This window comes from Littorina saxatilis, linkage group LG1 (assembly GCF_037325665.1).
Source record: "Littorina saxatilis isolate snail1 linkage group LG1, US_GU_Lsax_2.0, whole genome shotgun sequence".
Taxonomy (NCBI): domain Eukaryota; kingdom Metazoa; phylum Mollusca; class Gastropoda; order Littorinimorpha; family Littorinidae; genus Littorina; species Littorina saxatilis.
The window spans coordinates 26147603-26169567 of record NC_090245.1 but is presented as its reverse complement, the minus strand read 5'-3'; the positions used below and the strand labels follow the sequence as shown (position 1 = coordinate 26169567).

At 40.7% G+C, this 21965-nt stretch overlaps 1 protein-coding gene across 1 annotated transcript in view; it reads right to left on the bottom strand.

Moving 5' to 3' along the window:
- Positions 1-21965, bottom strand: part of LOC138965654 (meckelin-like) — a 46962-nt gene that overhangs the window by 8920 nt on the left and 16077 nt on the right. Inside the window, exons 4-17 of the mRNA XM_070337831.1 lie at positions 21797-21893; positions 20534-20597; positions 18587-18661; positions 15518-15586; positions 14285-14397; positions 12868-13111; positions 12233-12296; positions 9719-9814; positions 9205-9279; positions 8100-8278; positions 7407-7661; positions 6637-6924; positions 4144-4300; positions 2303-2511 (exon numbers count right to left, since the gene is read on the bottom strand). Coding sequence (XP_070193932.1) covers positions 2303-2511; positions 4144-4300; positions 6637-6924; positions 7407-7661; positions 8100-8278; positions 9205-9279; positions 9719-9814; positions 12233-12296; positions 12868-13111; positions 14285-14397; positions 15518-15586; positions 18587-18661; positions 20534-20597; positions 21797-21893 — 1985 coding nt within the window. The remainder of the gene's footprint in view (positions 1-2302; positions 2512-4143; positions 4301-6636; positions 6925-7406; positions 7662-8099; positions 8279-9204; positions 9280-9718; positions 9815-12232; positions 12297-12867; positions 13112-14284; positions 14398-15517; positions 15587-18586; positions 18662-20533; positions 20598-21796; positions 21894-21965) is intronic.

Genomic DNA, 21965 nt, shown 5'->3' with positions numbered 1-21965 from the left:
AGATGGGATGTGGTAAAACACAGATCGCGAGGATCAAATCGGAAAAAGAAGACGTGATGATCTCTCTCTTTGTAAGCAATCGTTCGAAGGAAACAATAGTTAACACAGCTAAATTTTTGTTCCATGCATTTATGCTGAGACTAGAAAAACTGAATGAAACAAGAGCTGACCCAATTTGGTCGAGACACACTGCGGAATTTCCCGTTGAATGACTGATGAAGAGTTAGCTATTATTAGCTTTGTGACGTCCGACTTGCGTAAGTTTGAATGCACAGTGTGTGTAGGGAACGGGGTAGGTGGGGGGGGGGGGGGGGGGGGGATGTTGTTGTTGTTGTTGTTTGCTACATGTATCATTTGTTTACTCACATTTTCAGTGAGTCTCATGTTCAATCCAATAAATACATACCGTACTTCAGGACTGACAAAAAATGTCTTGTTCATTTTACGTTCTCTTTGTAAAATATTGCCCCGGCCCCTCCACCTGTGAAGAAGGGACACCTGTCTAATAGGGACACTATTACCATTCCCCAAGGGTGTCCGTTAGAGAAAGGTTTTACTGTACAGTCGAACTTGCCCTGGCAACCACTTCTCCATAACGACCACCCATCCACTAAAACCACCCCAAAGGATCCCTGACGAGTATTTTTTTCTCCTATTATTCACCTTTTCAGAGCGACCACCTACAACAACCACTTTTGGTCAGTGCCTTGGGTGGTCATTACAAACAAGGTCAACTGTACATTTACACAATAACAGAACAACCTTCTTCTTGCAGTTACCATACTAACGCTCCCAAAGTAAGAGTTACTTCCCTTCCCTAGTTCCTTGGCACTACCACAGTCAGGTTTTGTGTTTTTCCCACAAGCTCCAGTGTCACTGGCCTCTCTAGGGAAGGTAAGTAACTCTTCTTTTGTGATGACTCCCAACCATAACAACCTCAAATTCATTAAATTCATCTTGAGCCGGGCATCCAAGAATAAAAAATACCTCTTGAGGGACAGTTCATTTTTTATTGCAAAAGATCCCTCTTTGCAACAGGTGCCCCTTATTAGTTTTCATATCGGAGAGTGCATTTTTGAACCCATATCCTAGAGTGTATGCGTACAAACCGAACCACATCAGCCAGTCTCAGCCTCACCTCTTTATCATCTCGCCCGTTGGTTTTCTTTTACAAAAGATCCCTCTTTGCAACAGGCGTACCAAATTAGTTTTCATATCTCAGAGAGCATTTTGGAACCCATATTCTTGAGTGTAGGCGTACAAAGCCAACCCCATCAGCCAGTCTCAGCCTCACTTCCTCTTTCTCAGTATTGGCGTTAACCGGTAATTACCGGTATTTTACCAGTTGAAATGAGAAAATACCGGAACAAAAATGGCTGCCGGTATGACCTACCGGTTGATTTTTGAACTAACGTGGGTTTTTTCACTGGTAAAACAACAAAACCAGTCCTCTGAGTTGGACTCTTACTGGTTCCAATGACGAGTCTACCGTTTTTTTCTCGACTGTTTGCATCATACAAGTTCGCGTACCGGTTTGAACAAATACTAGCGCCATCACTGCTCTCTTCATCATCTCGGCCGTTGGTTTTCTATTACATAAGATCCCTCTTTTTAACAGGTGCCGCTTATTCGTTTTCATATTTGAGAGCGCATTTCAAAACCCATATTCATGAGTGTAGGCATACAAACCCAACCCCATCAGCCAGTCTCAGCCTCACCTCCCCTCTCTTCATCATCTCGGCCGTTGGTTTTGTTTTGTAACAGGCGCCGCTTATTTGTTTTAATATCTGAGAGTGCATTTCTGAACCCATATTCTCGAGTGTAGGCATACAAACCCAACCCCATCAGCCAGTCTCAGCCTCACCTCCCCTCTCTTCATCATCTCGGCCGTTGGTTTTGTTTTGTAACAGGCGCCGCTTATTTGTTTTAATATCTGAGAGTGCATTTCTGAACCCATATTCTTGAGTGTAGGCGTACAAACCCAACCCCATCAGCCAGTCTCAGCCTCACCTCCCCTCTCTTCATCATCTCGGCCGTTGGTTTTGTTTTGTAACAGGCGCCGCTTATTTGTTTTAATATCTGAGAGCGCATTTCAAAACCCATATTCATGAGTGTAGGCATACAAACCCAACCCCATCAGCCAGTCTCAGCCTCACCTCCCCTCTCTTCATCATCTCGGCCGTTGGTTTTGTTTTGTAACAGGCGCCGCTTATTTGTTTTAATATCTGAGAGTGCATTTCTGAACCCATATTCTTGAGTGTAGGCGTACAAACCCAACCCCATCAGCCAGTCTCAGCCTCACCTCCTCTCTCTTCATCATCTCGGCCATCTCCCTGATGTTGGTGTCTGCCTTGCCATGCACCGAGCGGCCATGGATGTAGTATCCGAAGTGGGAGTTGGCCATGACAAAGACGCTGATGTTGCTCATGGAGCACAGGTCCACAAACTGCTGCACCTTGTCTTCCACAAAACGCTCGTAGATGAAGGTGAAGAAGATCCACTGGACCACAGCTGAAAGGTAGGATGAGCTCACATTAAAACAACTTCACAGCAATAGTCTTAAAGGTGAAGAATATCCACTGCACCACAGCTGAAAGGTAAGAAGAGTTCACATTAAAACAATTCACGGCAACAGTCACAAAGGTGAAGAATATCCACCGCACCACAGCTGAAAGGTAGGAAGACTTCACATTAAAACAATTCACGGCAACAGTCACAAAGGTACGAGGTTCAGAATATCCATTGCACAAGGGCTGAAACATTGCATGAGTTCATATTTTGACATCTCACACTCTTGAGTCAGAATGGTACTTGTTGGAGAAGGGTGAAGAAGATTCACGTAACTATGTCTGAAACATTATGAGTTCATATTTAAACAGCTCACAACCACAGTGGAAAATTAGGGTGAAAAAGATCCACTGAACCTCTGCTGAAACGTTGGATGGGTTTATATTTAAACATCTTACAATTACAGTGAAAAGGCACAGGTTAGAGAATGGTGAAGAAGATCTACTGAATCATCGCTCAAATGTTGGACGAGCTCATAATTCAAAGTATCAGCCATGCAGTGAGCAAGGTTTTATTCCTTCAGGAAACAACAGTTAAAGCATTGGATGATTTACTTTTGAACAAAGTGCAATTGTATTCTTCAAAATTATCACCTTAACCCATTTGGCCCCGGAGCGCCCGCTAGCGCCCGCTGTTTTTCTGCAGTGGCTGGCCCCGGAGCGCCCGCTACCAGCCGCTAAACACGTGTCTCAGTAGGGCGCGGCCATTGTTGTTGTTATAAACGAGACTCTCGCGGACGAGACTTCGTTGTTTTCGCGACTTCCTTCCGGTTATGCACATGTTTTCTTCTTGAAAATTGGTTCACTGTGAGAGGAGTAGCGATTTTTTGAAACTTCGAAATGGATACACGATCAAACGCAGAGTTTTGGTACGACTTCATGGGGGACTCGGACGATGACAACGATGTTTTTCAGGGATTTACGGACTTAGACCTGTGTAAGGGACACTGTTTTGCTCAGTAGCAGCCTTCTGCAGCTTTTTCTTTTGTGGAGGTTGGACCCTTGCTGCAAGTCTGTGTGTTTTCAACAGTCTGACACTGTTTTGAAAGAGAAAAAGAGACCAGACACTGATGTTGGTGCTTGCGTGAAAGTGAAATTTTGTACTTCTGATTTTTTTTAATACATTCCTGTGCTGTGTAGCTGCAAAAAAAAAATTGTATTTGAAGGAATGATGTTTTGTGCATCAAGGAAAAATACACAGGTGAGTCAAACTTTTCAAACAGCATTTTATTTCATTTTTTAAATGTTTGTACAAGTGACATGTGACAGAATTACTTCCCTGTACATGGGATTTCATAGTAAAATGGCTGCCGCTGGCCTGGGGTCAAATGGGTTAAATGGGCAGTACCTAGAACATTGAAACACCCACTCCCACACCAACACACATAGACACACATTTAAAACCCTACATCGTACATGAAACAGATCAGATGTTAATTTAAACGCTTATCTTCTTGATGAGATAAATATCAAAATAACAATAACAATCAGAAAAATATCCGCCACCACTACAAAATCCACCCTCTTTCACAAACAAAATTCATCAACATTTTGTAATCTACACCGCAGCACTAACCCATAACGATGTAGACCATGACAGCCAGAGCGTAGCGGTAAATGAAGGACTGCTCAGCCTTGTAGGTGCCGGAGTCTTTTTCCACGCCGCCGTCAGGGTCCTTGGTCGTTGTGTTCTCAAACCCAACAACCACCAAGAAGAAAGTCACTGCAAAGATCTGAAAAAAAGAAGAAAATAAGATCAACTACAGGAGGACATAAGCGCTCAAAATGCCCACAAGAGCACTAGTGAGAGTCAATAGAGAGATTAAGTGCACAGTGTTAGTGTTAGTGCTAGTGGTTAACTTTAAGGAAAATCTATCTATCATTACGCATTCCGCTTACCATAACGAAACCGACAACGGCGTCTTGGCCCGTGCGTGCAGTTTCACTTTCATTAACGTAATGGGAGGGAAGACAACTGTTGCAATAATTCGAAAGAGTATCGTCCCATGTCTGGACTCTTCAGTTGGAAAAAGAAGAAAAGTCATACACGGAGCAGACGACACAGCCGAAAACAAGAACAAAAGAAACAATTATTGCAAGGTTGTTTGTATTGATAAATCGTAATGTTTCTTTGATACATCTGAACCACTCAAGTGTTGAATAGGCGCATTCAGAACGTTCAACGTGTACAGAATCTTCAGAAAGTTGAATGCACTAGAAGAAAAGCGTTTGCGTGCATCTTTCTCTGTCTGCAAATTCACTCATTCCGATTCATTTCTATGGCTGAGAATTTAGTGCATCAAACCTGGAATAAATCACACATGAAATTGACATTTGTAGCATAAAGATGTTCAGGAACATACTAGTTATAAAGAATTGTGTGAATAAACAAGCGTTGGCTGAGTTTTCACATCAAATTCAGGGCTCGTTATTTCTGTCAATTTAACCATTGCTCGTTGCAGATCTAAGGAAGCAAACATAAACTTTGACCCCTAACCTTTGAACTGCGCACAAAACGCTGACGTCACCACATAAAAAAGTACCGATAACCACTAACACTGTACACTTAACGAGTCTAATAGTTCGGAGGAATCTATTTCCTGGCATTTGATTAACATCAACTGTAAGAAATATATATCAAAATATCAACACACAGTCAAACTCATTGCAAAATAATGCTGCATAAAACAGGTCTTGTTTTGCGTCAACTTAGATACGCAAATAACTCAAACACGACCCCTGCACAGCCTTCTGTAAGACAGCAATGTTTACACCATACTGTGCAGAGTGAGAAACACATTTCTGTGAAGGATCAACAGACAGCAGCAATTAACCCATACACTGGTGCAATTCTGTAACACATGTTACATAGCCACTGGTGAATGAACAGAGAATGAACAGAGAGAAAAATAAAGAACAAGAAGGGCAAAGCCCATACGACTCACATGCTTGACCTTGACCTTTACATGACCTTGACCGTCAGGGTCAAGGTCAAATAACTAAACCTAGCAATGACATCATACACTAAGAATTGCTTTACACATTTTTCCTACCAAAATACATGTGACCTTGACCCAAGGTCAAGGTCATCCAAGGTCATGCAACACAAAGCTGTTAATTCAAGACATAGGAAGTACAATGGTGCTTATTGGCTCTTTCTACCATGAGATATGGTCACTTTTAGTGGTTCACTACCTTATTTTGGTCACATTTCATAAGGGTCAAAGTGACCTTGACCTTGATCATATGTGACCAAATGTGTCTCATGATGAAAGCATAACATGTGCCCCACATAATTTTTAAGTTTGAAACAGTTATCTTCCATAGTTCAGGGTCAAGGTCACTTCAAAATATGTATACAATCCAACTTTGAAGAGCTCCTGTGACCTTGACCTTGAAGCAAGGTAAACCAAACTGGTATCAAAAGATGGGGCTTACTTTGCCCTATATATCATATATAGGTGAGGTATTGAATCTCAAAAACTTCAGAGAAAATGGGAAAAATGGGAAAAATAGCTGTTTTTTAGGCAACATTTATGGACCCTACGACCTTGACCTTGAAGCAAGGTCAAGATGCTATGTATGTTTTTTGGGGCCTTGTCATCATACACCATCTTGCCAAATTTGGTACTGATAGACTGAATAGTGTCCAAGAAATATCCAACGTTAAAGTTTTCCGGACGGACGGACGGACGGACGACTCGGGTGAGTACATAGACTCACTTTTGCTTCGCATGTGAGTCAAAAACGGTCATAGGTTTTCGCATCCATGGGAGGTAATCGGAAACAACCAAACAGACTGAGCCAGTAGCGCGACATATGCCGTGACAACCAGGTGACAGTATACGTAAAGTAGTGCAACATATGTCGCGACAACCAGCCCAAGGGTTAAGACTTGCTGATCCTTCATTACAGAATGCACAAAAAAAAAAAAAAGCATACAAAAAGAAAAGCAAAAAAAAGCAATTACACAACATCTACACTGCATATGCCCCCCCCCCCCCCCCCCCCCCCCCCCCCCGACACAAACTACAGTTACACAGATCAACACACACAAGCAAATAGTAACCTGCAGGTTCGGACTGATCTTGCGCATGGCTTGAATCTCATTCCACTCGTTGGCCACAAAGTACGTCCTCCAGATAGACACGGGCACCTCCGTCGATTTCTTGCCGTCCTGGGCCCTGGAGACCCCACGAGGCCGCTCCCAGTCAATGAGAAAGATGTCTGCCGAGCACTGCATGACGATCATGTGGATGAGAGAAAGGGCGCGCAGAGTAAACGCCGCTCCCAGTAATCCCAGCCATTCCTTTACTGCTGTGCCTTCTGGGTGAACCAGGTATACTACGTCTTGACGCTGTAAAGAAAATATTTTTTCTCAAATTAGCTCAAGATGTAAGGAGAAAGAATTCTGTACATAGGACTGTTGTGTCAACATGGAAACAAGCAAGCCTCACCTTAGTCCCAGTAATAAAAGAGTAGCATCTGAAACTCTTTTTTTTTTCAATTCGTAACCAAAATATGACCATATGAATCGTCTTTTGGCAGACAAATTCAGAACATGCCTTTTCTCAGTGACATTTCTAAAAAAAAAAGTTTCTTCCTTCTGCTAGATCTTGTGGAAATGAATGCACCATAAATAATACCTACAAGTTTAATCACAGGTAGCTTGAAGCTTGATTTTTGACATACACCAAGAAATAATGTGTATTTGCCACATGTTTTTTTTTTAATTCCATGGTAAAATAAAATAACAGATATTTTCACAATTGTTGCACTCTTCTATAGATTTCACTACCGTCAAAATACACTGCAACGAAAATTTAAAAACTTTCACACCTTGAAAAAGATGAACCAGTAGAAGGCAATTCCAAACGTCACCACAAAGAAGACGTTGGACAGAGACGCCGCCATGTAGAAGACAAAGTTGATGATGGAGGGGAAGTCGATGGAAGGACGGCCAGCTCGCTTGGACCACACCCAGGTACGGTAACCGGCATAGAGGGTGGCCAGAGTACCCAGAGTTCCCACAGCAATCTGGAAATCACGTCTGAAGCTGCTCCACGACATTGTGTAGGTGGTGCTGAAGGAGATCTGTGAAAGAGAAGGTGAAAGGAGTTTTCTTCTGAAAAACTGAAACAAGATTCTTTAAGATGTGACGACTCTATCATTTCTGTCGCACTGAATGTACCAGAGCAAAGCACACAAGTTACCACATATTCACAGATACAGTGTGGTGCCCCAAAACCAGAAAGTCCCACATAATGCAATCACTTAGTGCGCAAAATCAAACAAAATCATAACAAAAAATTAGTGAATGACAAAGTGTGAATGCCTCATTCCTATCGCACTCAACCCAGAAATACAGCAGGTTCGTGCTAGCCACCATCTCTGTACATAAAATGCCACTTTTTTTCTCTCCACAGAAACACAACAATTCTAAACAACTTGACATGACGTGACAACTGCCTATGATCTAACAGTAGATTGTTTGGCTAGTACAAATATAAGAAACCTGCCCATTTTACTCACCTGCACAGTGGCGCCAGTTTCAGCCTCCGAGCGTGAGATTTCAGCATACTTGATGGTGAAGTATGGGACCTTGATCTTGCCGTCTTTGGTGTCCTCCTGGAGTTCCACGTGCAAGGTGATATCCTGGGCGTAGCGCACGTACGTTGCCACCTGACCCTCACTGGCCGCCGGGTCTGTCCCTGTGGGTGACGTAAGGGTTGTGAATTTCATTCATCTCATACTTTATTAAGTTTCCATTGCTGGGAAAACCATGTTGCTTCCTCCCAGTGGAAAGCTATCAGTAATAAGACTTGCACTACCCAGGTTTACGCACGTTTAGGCGTAATCAGCAACTTGCACTTCTGGCAGAATTATCACGTCGGCTCATGTAGATGGAGGTCCTTTGTTGCTGCCCTACATGCCAACCGGCATAATGGGCAGTAAGTAAGTAAGTTCATGTAGATATCCATTTTCTCGACATGTCTATTATCATTTTCTAACAGTTAGCATATTAGAAGTAACTCATAATGGCATTGTAGTGTTTTGTTTGATGTGTTATGCACCATGACTGCAGTTTCTCATCTTTGAAATACCCTTGAAGTTGAACATGTCTATCATCATTTTCTAACAGTTAGCATATTAGAAGTAACTCATAATGACATTGTAGTGTTGTATTTGATGTGTTATGCACCATGACTGCAGTTCTCATCTTTAAAATACCCTTGAAGTTGAACATGTCTATAACAAAACCCCAAGGGAATAATTAAAAGTGGTTGTTATAAACAGGTGGTCTCTAGGGAAAGGTAAACCATTTAGGAAAAAACTCATCAAGGATCCTTTCGGGCGGTCGTTGCAGGCAGGTGGTAATATAATCAAAGACTGAAAGACATCACTGTTGACACCATACTGTGCAGAGAGGGAAACAAATTTCTATTAAGGATCGACTGACAGCAGCAATTAAGACTTGCTGATCCTTCATAACAGAAGGCACACAAAACAAGCTTTAAAAAAAAAAGCAATTACATAACATCTACACTGCTTCTGCCTCCCTCCCCAAACCAACCCCCCCCCCCCCCCCCCCACGGCAGGTTCGACTGTTTTGGTTTGATTGACCCTAAATCGTTACCTTGCACAATGGGGACGCTCATTTGGTTGTCAACGAGGAACATGCGACGTGTGATTCTCCAGTCTGCCATATCACCTGCAAACACAATCTCTCACTGAGAAATATTCTTAGAATTCACTTGGACATAGAGTGACTGCAGTCAATCAGATTACCATACTAATAATAATATTGAATCACTGTGACATTATGGCAACATATGAGCGTATCAACTTTACCTCTTTTCAGCACTACTAGACAATATTGTGAATGAAGTGAGAAAAAAAAGCTTGAAAACCTTGTGAACTCTGTGAATTTTAAGAATGATTTCTGGAACTTTAAAGAATGGGATCGGGAATCAGCCGATTGGCAAAAAACAAAAAAAAACTAAAAAATCTCATGCCTCACTTCCATCATTATACAAAAACTGCACTGTCTGTACTTGCCTCATTTGTTTAAGATTCCCATGAAACAAATAGCTTTAGTCACAGTTATCGTCACTGTCTCAAAGCTGACAACACAGAGGGAAGTTTCTCACCTGTATTGATTTCCCTGTCACCCGTGTCCCGCAGATCTAACATTTGCAAAGGAGTCTTGTACAGGCGGTCCTGGCCTTGGTCAGCGTATTCCAGATCTGGCTTAGTTAAAGATCAAGTAATAGCACTTCATTTTAAACTAATATACCATAAGCCTACGAAAGTTAAAGTGTTGCCCTTGATGTCAAAGTGTAAAAGCGGTTGTGCTGAAAGAATATTGAATGGTAATGTGAATTTTACTCTGCGGAAACTAAACATTTTCAGTTTCAAGAAGTTTAATAGGTAACATGCGCCTTGAGTCGCCTTGTGTGGTGAGATACGTGCGCGATATAAATCCTCGTAAATAAATAAATAAATAAATAAATTAAGTAGATGTGCAACGCCAAGGCACTGCATACCCCAGCGAAAGACAAACCTCTCTCTCTCTCTCTCTCTCTCTCGAACACACACACACACGAACACACACACACCCAAGTTACACACGTACACACATACACACTCACTCACACTCACTCACTCTCTCACACACACTTTACTGTACACACAAAACACACCCCCATTAGCACATATAGACAAACGGACATACACACCTTTACAAACAAACACACATACACTTACGCACAAACACAAACCAACCCACCCACTCTCTCTCTCTCTCTCTGTCTCTCTTTATCTCTTATACAAACAGACACACACCCACACACATGTACATACGCACGCATGTACGCACGCACACACCCACAGACACACACACACACACACATTGACTCACACAAATCTCATACACACAATACACACACACATACGCACATACACGGTTGGCCTAGTGGTAAGGCGTCCGCCCCGTGATCGGGAGGTCGTGGGTTCGAACCCCGGGCGGGTCATACCTAAGACTTTAAAATTGGCAATCTAGTGGCTGCTCCGCCTGGCGTCTGGCATTATGGGGTTAGTGCTAGGACTGGTTGGTCCGGTGTCAGAATAATGTGACTGGGTGAGACATGAAGCCTGTGCTGCGACTTCTGTCTTGTGTGTGGCGCACGTTATATGTCAAAGCAGCACCGCCCTGATATGGCCCTTCGTGGTCGGCTGGGCGTTGAGCAAACAAACAAACAAATACGCACATAGACAGTCGGACACACACACCTTTACAAACAAACACATATACACACTCATACACACACAAACATACACACAAACTCATACACACAACATTCACACACACACACACACACACACACTCTCTCTCTCTCTCTCAAACACACACACACACACACACACACACACCAAGTCACACACACACACACACACACACACACACACACTAACTCACATGCACTCACTCACTCTCTAACAAAAAAACTTCATACACACAAAACACACACCCATACGCACATATGGACAGACGGACATGCACACCTTTACAAACAAACACACATACACGCACACACATACACCCACACACACACTTACACACACACGAGTACAGACTCATGCACGCGTGCGCACGCACACACACACACACACACACACACACACACACAAATACACACACACCACACACATACGAGTACAGACTCATGCACGCGTGCGCACACACACACACACACACACACAAATACACACACACACACACACACACACACACACACACACACACACACACACACACACACACAGTAACACTAACACATGTGCACAAAATGAACACAAACACACACACTTCGCGAGAGAGAAAGACTACAGGGAGGCATGACGTCATGATGCATTAATTGACGTCAAAGACTTTCGACCGTGACGTATTCTTCTTACGCGAGCTTTATCCATAGACTTGGAAACTACGGAATTTCTACCCGTCCAAAGCGGCCTGGGGTGGCGTTTGCTGAAAAAATGGGGGCGCCTATTTTACCCACCGTATTTTTGTTAGTATGGTCCCCATTTTTGGTGAACTTCCATCTCCAACTGTAGCACGTAGCCGGGCACAACGAATCCTTCTTTATCATGTATTATTCGGTGTGCACATTTCTGAAATCGATTACAGTATAGCGTTCACGGGATACCTCCAGCTTCGCTGGGATAAAATAATATTTAAATTATTTGAGACTGGGACAAAAAAACAACACTATGACTACAGGATACCATCAGAACAAGGCAACTATTTCAAAGTGTAAAAACCTTTCATCTTCAACTTCTCATTTACAGAATTTACAGGACATGAGTTTAAGTATCTGGAACACTGTATATCAGTCATATTACAGTGTACAAATGTTAAGAACCCCCAATTAAAGACTTCCTCCTTTTTAAGACCTTGTTTTACAGATTTACTGTCTAACTCTAAGCCTCAGTAGATTTACCTCCATTTTAAGATGCCATCCCTTTATAAGCCCTGATTTTCTCACATTTTTAGGTCTTAAAAGGGGTGTTTCACAGTATAAGCACATTGTGTCTGCTATCTGCTAACCCCTCATGTGCTGATTTCATTCAAAAATGTCATCCAAAAAAAGAAGAGTAAAGGATACAGATGTCATAGAACTCCAGTGGATGCTTCACTGTGTCCCACAGCCCAAGAGCCTTGATATTGCACTGCAAAACAAACATAATTGGATTCACATAATTACTGACTTGTCACTGTGATCTAAACAATACAATCCACTGATTACATCTAAATACCATGTTTTTGCATTGCCCATCATTGATGCACAACTTTCATCACTGATGCACACATTGTAGAGAAGAAAGAAAGAAAGAAAGGGAAGAAAAAAAAGAAGAAAAGGAAGAAAGAAAAAAGAAAAAAGAAAAGAAAAGAAAAAGAAAAAGAAAGGAAGAAATAAAGAAGAAAAGGAAGAATAAACACACTCACAGCAGATATGGTACCAACAGTGAAACTGTTTCTGTTGGTTGTAGCTTAGTTTGAGGCAAAACAACAAGAGCAACAAAACATGAACAACAAATGGTTGTTGCACTTATAATTTAGCATTGAGTAACATCAGCTTTAAACCAAACCACAGTTCTTGGAAATCCACAACTTGTTTGTTCAGTACCGGAAACAGGAGACTTTTCTCCCCACATACAAAAATAACAAAGCAGAGGTTACTTTTGCAAAGTATCACATACCTGTTCCAGTTAAATAATTTGCCAACAAAAGATAACTTACGCTGTAAGAATAATACGTGCCGAAAAAATAGGCAGCGTTTGCGATGGTTTCTGTTGTGTCACACAGCTGTAGCAGGCCATCTGTAAGCGGCACTTTCCGCAAAAACGTCCCATCAAGAGAGTGAACCATAGCTTGAAAGGGTATGATCTTGGGTGGCGTGAGTGTGTAGCTGTCTGGGATGTCGTTGGAGTTGATCACATCGTCTGCGTCATCAGAAAAGTATAACAGCTGGTACGGCACACCCCTGCAATGTAAGAATCATGGTGTTAGAGTTAGTAATAAAATAAGTTACAAAAATCATGTCAGAGTGCAAAAGAAAAAAAAAAGTCGCGTGAAGTGGTATAAAACATTTAGTCAATCGTTAACAAACTATAAAGATCAATAACCAAAAAAACCAGTCATCGCCTAGACTACCTTCAGATAGTCCCGGCTAACCTGAAGACCGAGGCGGGTCACCCTCGTCTCCGTGAAGCACGCGACCAAAGAACTTACTGGACCTATTTTCTTCCACTCTGAGCACACTTTTTAGAGTAAACATGACATATCTATATATTTTTGAATTCAGGAGAAGATGAGGAATACAATGCGATTATTTTTTAATCTGTAACTTAAAATTCGATTTTAATGACAACTTTATTGAGCGAATTAATTAACTAATTTCTAAGCTTCTAAGCTGAAATGCAATCCCATAGTCCGGACTTCGTCGAAGATTGCTTGACTAAAGTATCAATCAATTTGGTTGAAAAATGAGGGTGTGACAGTGAGGCCTCAACTTTCACTAAAACCAAGATATGACATCATCAAAGATAGTACATCGAAAAAACAAAAAAACGTCTGGGGATATCATACCCAGGAACTCCCATGTGAAGTTTTAGGAAGATCAGTCCAGTAGTTTTCTCGGAATCGTTCTACACGCACACATACACACACACACACACACACACACACACACACACAGCCACCCTCGTCTCGATTCCCTGTCAATGTTCAAACATTTAGTCAAAACTTGACTAAATGTAAAAAGCAGCTACATTAAAGGCATAAACTTTGTAAAGAGCTTGAGGTTTTCTCTATTTTTCTTTATTACTTCTATGTGACTATTTCTAACTATCCACACTAAAACTTATAATTAAACCTATATGCCACAACTTAATATTAGGGTTGTTGGTAAGGTTTTCTGGAAAATTATGCGTGTGTGTATGAGAAATAGAGAGACATAGATAGATAGATAGAGAATATGTGTGTGTGTGTGTGTGTGTGTGTGTGTGTGTGTGTGTGTGTGTGTGTGTGTGTGTGTGTGTGTGTGTGTGTGTGTGTGTGTGTGTGTGTGTGTGTATGTGTGTGTGTTTGTTTAAGCGTAATGTTTTTTTCACTCATCTGAGCAACAACAAAATCTAAACTTCAGACAGAGACTTACAAAGTGTTTTGACGAATATAGCTGCAGATGCGCCCTTGTCTTTCATTGTATAAAGTGAGAGTGCAGAGGTTTGCGACGACTTGACATGCTGTAGCGTTTTTATATGTTGCTGTCTGGAGGAAGAAAAAATCAAAACATAATTGGCTCAGTTGTAAAATACATATCTATCATCTGTGCTACATCTTCTGTTCACTTAAACTACACACACATGCACATAGACAAACACACACATAATTTGTTGATTATGTATGTTAACATACAGAAATACACAAGCGCCAACCTACTGAAACTCACACAGACCAAAACCTAATGATTTATATAAGCAGTGTTGTTCCCAGACTCAGTGGAAATAGGTCAGTTCGACCTGAATTCAAAATATGTAAAAGTCCAAATGTACTGGCTACATGAAGTACAGTGAAACATGGCAGAGATCAACATATTTGATTGTACTGGCTACATGAAGTACAGTGAAACATGGCAGAGATCAACATATTTGATAGAATAATCCTTGAACTCACTCAAATGTTGCCTTTATTTTGTTATTTCACTGTGTAAAAAAGAAGAATACTTAGTCTAAACCTAGCATCATCAGATCCACGAGGAGGAGTTTACCTGGTTCAGAAACTTTGTTGGGTGTTAAAAAAAAAGAAATAAAGAGGAAACAAGAGGCGAAGCCTTCAAGGCTCACGTAAGAAATAGACAAACAGTAACACAAACTCAATCACTCCGTCACACATACACACCCACACACACAGTAAGCTTAGGTGACACTGTGCAAGAAAGAGACACTAGATCTAGATCTGTCTGTGTCTGCATGTAGCCTACTTACAGGGACACGACTGCCAAATAGTCTCGGCCCGCTCAAAATAACAATGACCGAGACCACACACACCACGCGAGAGAGAAAGACTACAGGGAGGCATGCCGTCATGATGCATTAATTGACGTCAAACACTTTTGACCGTGACGTAATCTTATGCGAGCTTTATCCATAGTCTTGGATAACCACTCACACATAGACTCGGAAATGTTAAAGTTTCTACCACAGACATACACACACACACACGCACACACACACGCACACACAAACGCACAGACAGACAAAGTTACGATCGCATAGGCTACACTTCGTGAGCCAAAAAAGTGTGCCATGAAGTCATTCAACAAAAAAAAGGCATTACCCTCAACTGAACAATTCGGCACCCACACAGGCAAGCCTTCACAAACACTTACCTCACACATAGCATAAGCCGCCCTGGCGTGTGTTTGAAAGTATAATGACAGAGGGTTGTCAGTGCCACTCTGAAAGGAATAACAAAAATGCTTTTGTTCAGCTTAAATGTACATCATTCAGGGCTCGACAATAACGAATGCCCGACAGCCCGGGGCAAGCGTTTGAACCTGTCGGGCAAGTAAACCTTATGACCAGCTGCCCGACGGGGCAAGTGACAATATGTCAGTGAAAATTAAAATGTATTCAAATACCTTGGCGTACAAAGGACCAAACTTCCGAAGAACAAGACTCTTCCAATGTTTCCCCCAATGTTATCGATCGCTTCTGCTAACCGGAAATGCTTTCGTTCATGTATTCACCCCATTCAGGAATTTCCGATTTGGTGACATTTCTTTAATCTAACGCGGCTTCTCATTGGTTTAGGTCACGGCTAAGAGCCAATCAATGAAGAGCTATCTGAAAACTGAGAAGCACAGTTCAAAATGGCTTCGCAGTCGTCGATGTTTCCTTTTTAACAACTTCAAAGCGCGGTGTAGATGACACAGACGATGGTTCGAAACGAAAATCCCAGAAGAAGGCATTCGAGGCCTGTCGTGACCGGAAATTCCTCTCATCTTGGCTTACGGAATTCTCGTTGGTAAAATACGACGACGAAAAGTGTCTTATGTTCTGCAAGGTAAGGATTTTAACGTTTACATGTTGTGTTGTTTTCAATTAGTTGTAAGAAAGAAATGCTTGCAAAACATCTTTGAGCAAAAGAGTCAGTGTGTTACTGTTTGCGTTACTCCGTTTTATTGTTTTATATCTCATTCTCTATTTAGTTTATTGTGGCAAGTAAAAAAAAAAATGGGGCAAGTAGTTTTGATGTGTACTTGCCCGACAGGGCAAGTTGTCAGAAAAGTTAATGTCAAGGCCTGATCATTACATATGATTTGTGTGCACTGTCTTTAAACCAGCCAAATAACAACACTCTTTTATTCAATATCTATGCAAAAAAATCCTTGCAGTTTGCTCAGATCAGGCCTCAGTAATCAATGCTTCCTCAGATGGAATCATGCCCTAAACAAAACTGTAAATGAAATGGTTTAATAATTGCTGAACCTTGCTAGCATCATAAATGTTGGAAAAAATGCTTAACTCATTTGAGTCGTGCCGGTGAAATAATGCCGGCACTTTTCTACTACCATGGGTGGGAGCCCAAAATGTTGCCAGGACTGAACATTTTGGAAGGCCGGGGTCCAGGGGCTGCTAAGGCTCCGGCAGGGTGCAGGGGTAGCGCCCTTGCTGGGGGGTCTAGGGGGGCAGCGCCCCCCATCCGAAAATGAATTTTAGCATTTTAGGGAGGGTTTAGGTGGCCTCTCCTGATTTATAAATTTTAGAACAAACAAGCTTTTTGGAGAATGCATAATATATACATCTTGTAAACTTGAAGGTTTTTGTAACTGACCAGCTGAAAATTAATTTTAGCATTTCATGAGGGGGCTATTTGGGCCTCTGCTGGCTTTAAAACTGATAACAGCAAACAAACAACTACAAATGGGGGGGGGGGGGGGGGGGGATGCACAAAATCAAACACCTCTATACTTGAAGATGTTTGGTTGTATCACTCTTGCTAGAGGGTCAACAAAAACAAGTGGTAAACACATTTCAAGAAGGATTTTTAGAAACTCCTATAAGCTTAAACAAAATCTTAAAACTGGAGATGCACAAAAGTAAAAAAAATCTCATAAACTTGAAGGTTTTTGTAACTAACCAGCTGAAAGTAAATTTTTAGCAATTCAAGAGTTGCTATTTGAGCCTCTCCTGGCTTTAAAACTGAAAACAGCACACACTTTTTTTTTTTTTTTTTTTTTTTTGGGGGGGGGGGGGGGGGGGGGGATGAATGCACAAAATCAAAAACCTCTATACTTGAAGGTGTTTGGTTGCATCACTCTTGCTAGAGGGTCTACAAAAACAAGTGGTAAACAAATTTCAAGAAGGGTTTTAGAAGCGGCTCAAACAAAAACTTAAAATTGGAGATGCACATAATTAAAAAAAGCTTGTAAACTTAAAGGTATTTGATTTCATCACCTACTTTTGTCTTTGTTTAAAACAAATGTTTACTGCATTAAAGGAAAATCGCCATGCAAACAAAGCAAACACAGAAAATAACAGTCACCTCCCTTGTACTACACATTTTTACATGTAGCGTATGATTTTATCATTGCAGGTGGTATATTCTCAAATAATTGTTGAACCATAGCTTGAACCAAATGAGAAACAAGTTTCAAGTCAGTTTGTTTCAATTAAACACCTTCAAAAGGGCTAACTGCTCAGGTTATAACAGAAGAAGGTTTAGACAAAAACAGAAACCCAAAATTCTTCCTGGGAAGACCAGGGACGAAGTGTCACACAGTTGGATATATGATCTACAGCCTCAATTATAATGTTAGGGTTTTCATAAAGATCACATGTAATTCTTTCTGATACATTTTGTTTTATGTTGTTATGTTGTGTGGTTGTGTGTCTGTGAATTTTTACAAAATGCCAAAAACAGTGCGATTTGAGGGAACGAAACGAACAATACGGGCGCGACTCGAATGAGTTAAAAGCACATAGAACACCCTAAATGGTGCTGATGGGGTCTATGTCAACCAAAAGAGTGGGATTCCCTGTAGGTGGAGTTCCTGCAGATGGATTCCCTGTATACCAGTAGTTTTTCGATCTTTTTTTATATTTCTCAAAAATTTGAGTATGGTTTGCAAGTTTTATTGAAAAACTCCACCCTGTGGGATTCCCTGTATACAGGGAATCCCCCTACAGGAACTCCACCTACAGAGAATCCCACTCTTTTGGTAAACATAGATCCCATCAGCCTAACCGGTCTGCGACTTTTCAGATGTTTGATGACCAGTAAAACCTTACAAAATCTCCTGGAAAATCAGGTCTTGAAAATAAGGAAGTCTTAAAATGGAGGTACATTTACACAGGCTGTGATTGAACAGAAAATCTGAAAAAGGTCTTAAAAAGGGGCAAGTCTTGAATTAGAGGGTCTTAAAAGGTGGGTTCCTCTGTAATAGAATACTCACAATTTTTGGAAGCTCGAAGAGTACTGATGTTTCAGGCAACAAGGTGACCGTGCTGGGAAAACAGTAGCCCCCAGTCTGCAAAATGATTAAGCCCATGATGCAACCATATCAATGGTTTCCAATATGAAAAAACAACTCAAATCCACAATAAAATGCTGCTACAGAACATCAAAAGAAGTCACAGGAATGAGTGTTTCAGTCATTTCGTTCACTAAACACAACAAGAAAAGCAAATGCTTTCGCAACTTAACCTTGTTATGACTAATATAAATAAAAAACATGTCATCTACTGCTCTACCTCTATGCACAGTAAAGATGATCATTCCTTTCTTATTGGCAGGAACTCTACCCCACAGTGACCTTAAAATTTGACCAGGATTAACCAGGATCGACATTGCAATGTCTGAAAGTCTGTGATGTTGCAAAGATGTCACTTCAAATCCATGGTAATTTCCATGTTTTGTCCGAACATGACCCTCTGTTACTTTGAAATTCGACGAGGATCAATCAAACTTAGGTCATGTTTTAAAGTTATCAAATTGTAGAAGTGTGTGAAGTTTCAAAGATTTTTTTTTTAAATTTGCGAACATGACCACACTGTTACCTTGATATTTGACAAGGGTACTTCTGTCCTATCTGAAGATTATCAAAACCTACCAGTGTGTGCAATTTGCAGGAACTAGCTTGACTAAAACATTAAAAAAAATTTAAACATTAATTTTTGTTGTCCACAGCCGTCCTTCCGGATAGCTGGACGACTTTCTGTATTACTTAAGCGAGTCAAAAACAGAAAATTATCATGAGTCAGCAAAAAAACACTCAAACAAATTGAAATCTGGAATAAAATGTCTACTGTAAACTGACTAAGCAGGGTTGTCACTGTCTGTGAGTAACAGATTTACTTGCAACAGCACCAGAAATGTTTCTGTCTAATCAACACCATATAAATGCCTCTTGTGCAAAAAAAACACACACAAAAAACAATGGACTTGTGATCGAAAGGTCGCTGGTTCGAATCCGGGCCGGGACGACACAGGTCAACTTTATGTGCAGACCCAGAGACGGTATCCATCTCCCACCCCCGTGTCACCACAGTGGCACGTAAAAGACCTCGGTCATTCTGCCATAAGTGCAGATGGCTGATACCACCTAAACACGCATACACTTGTGTATCTCATCCAAAGTCGGGTTAAAACCCGGGAACAATTGCCCCTAATGGCTTTGCCGTGAGGGCGTAAAACTTGAATTTCTCTCAACAATGACAAATCTTAAACTAGTCTTTTTACATTTAGTCAAGTTTTGTCATACAATTTGTTTTTCCCGCAAACAGATTCAAAATTGATTGCATCGTATTCCTCATCAAATTCTGAATCTATTTTATATATACATATATTATGTTTACTCTGGAAATATGATCACAATTAACAATCACAGGTTAATTAGTTACTTCAATTAAAATTTTAGAAATCGGTCAAAAAATTATTTCATCTTATTCTTTATCATTTCCTGATTTGAAAAAGGTATAGATATGTTATGTCTGTATTAAAACCAAGCTCAGAAAGTTAATAAGAATACAGAAAAGTGCGCTATTCTGCTTAGCGCAATACTGGCTTATTAATTTCCCTTCATTTTGCACGTCAAAAGTGAGCGATATCCTTGTTAGACTATGTCGCAGGGATTGACGAAGTTGTATTGTCTTGGTGAAAAAATGTAGTGCGTTCAGTTTCATTCTGTGAGTTCAACAGCTTGACTAAGTGTAGTAATTTCGCCTTACGTGACTTGTTTTATCTTGATATTGATACGATTTTGACTGGGATGAATGTAATTAAGACGATAAAAGTTGGTGGTCAATTCTAGCAAGAGGGTGATGTCTGAAGGTACCATGTGAATGTATTTGAAGTAAATAAAGCCTAGCATATTTATTATATGTATCAAACATGACCGCACCTGTGCATCGTTTGCACAACAGACTGTATTACCAAGCTTCAAGTCATTCGTGCAGCGTATACATCTGCAAAAAGAAAAACTTTGTCAGACGACAGTCATATATATTACATACAGTAGTCGAATCACAGTATGTCTGTATGAGACTCATCCCTGCTTGAAAAATTCTCTCAATGCTCAAGATGTTACTCAGTAAAAGTATCACTAAAACTGAAAGCAAACAGCCCCAAAAGCTTCCCATAACACCTTGCATTATTTCTGAAAGCCATGCATGTTTCATACTTTTATTGCCAGTTTAAATCATCTTGCACAAGAAAATTTTAACAAAAGAGAAACTAGCAGGATGAGAATCCTTTCCCAACTCAAACAAACATAATAACTGTGGACAATGTGTATGACAGCATTTACTGCTATCCTGAAGAAGTCAGCGTTCAATCGATGACGAAATATTGTTGAAGACATACCAAGACACTGGTTTCTGTTGTGCATTCTCTGTTGTTTTAGCATTTACTGATTTAGAATTGTAGTCAGATGAGAGGTTTTCAAACATTTGATCATGCAGACACAGCTGGACTTAACATCTTCCCCAAGCTCATTATGTCTTAAAATGTTATTCACCTGTCCCAACAGAATAATCATATAATATATAGAGAATACTACATGGCTTGCTGTGTCGTACCAGATTTACACGAGTTGTTTTTTTAAATATTGAACTGCGAGCGAAAGCGAGCTGTTCACTATTTGAAAAAGCAAAGAGTGTAAATCTGGTACGACACAGCAAGCCATGTAGTATTCTGTTTATCCTACATACTGTACTTAGTGTATTTTACTGAAAATGTCTTGCAGTGGAGGCAGCTAAATTGAAGACGCTTGTTTTGGAACCTCGATCTCTTCTAAAGCCTCATGCAATCTATTACGTCAAAGCAAAGAAACGTCATTCTGAAAGTGTGGCGTGACGTGTTCGTTCTAAAGATTCATCGAGGGTAATTAGCGAGCGCAATTTTTGTTTTATAATGACGTTTGTCTCGGTGACTTTGGCATCATAAGCAGTGGAAAAACAGGTCCCTGCCAGACTTGCTTGACATGACCTCATTTACATGATATACACACGTGTGATTTGAACGATTATTATCTCACGGGTGTCTCTCTCACGTATGTAGGATAAATATATATATCATAAGATCAGATGGATTGGTGATCACATGTGAAGTTGATAATAAAACTAACATGCATACATTTAATGCTTTCTCTTTCTAAATAACTTACCTGTCTCCTTTGTTGTTTGGAACTGTATTTCCCTCGCATAACACGCACAAGTCTTTGTTGGCGGTGGCCGCCCACAGTCCATTTAACTCTCTTTCAGCTTAACAAATCCCCAAACAAACAGATATTATATTAATATATATATGTGGGCGTCTCTGATACTGAGCACAGA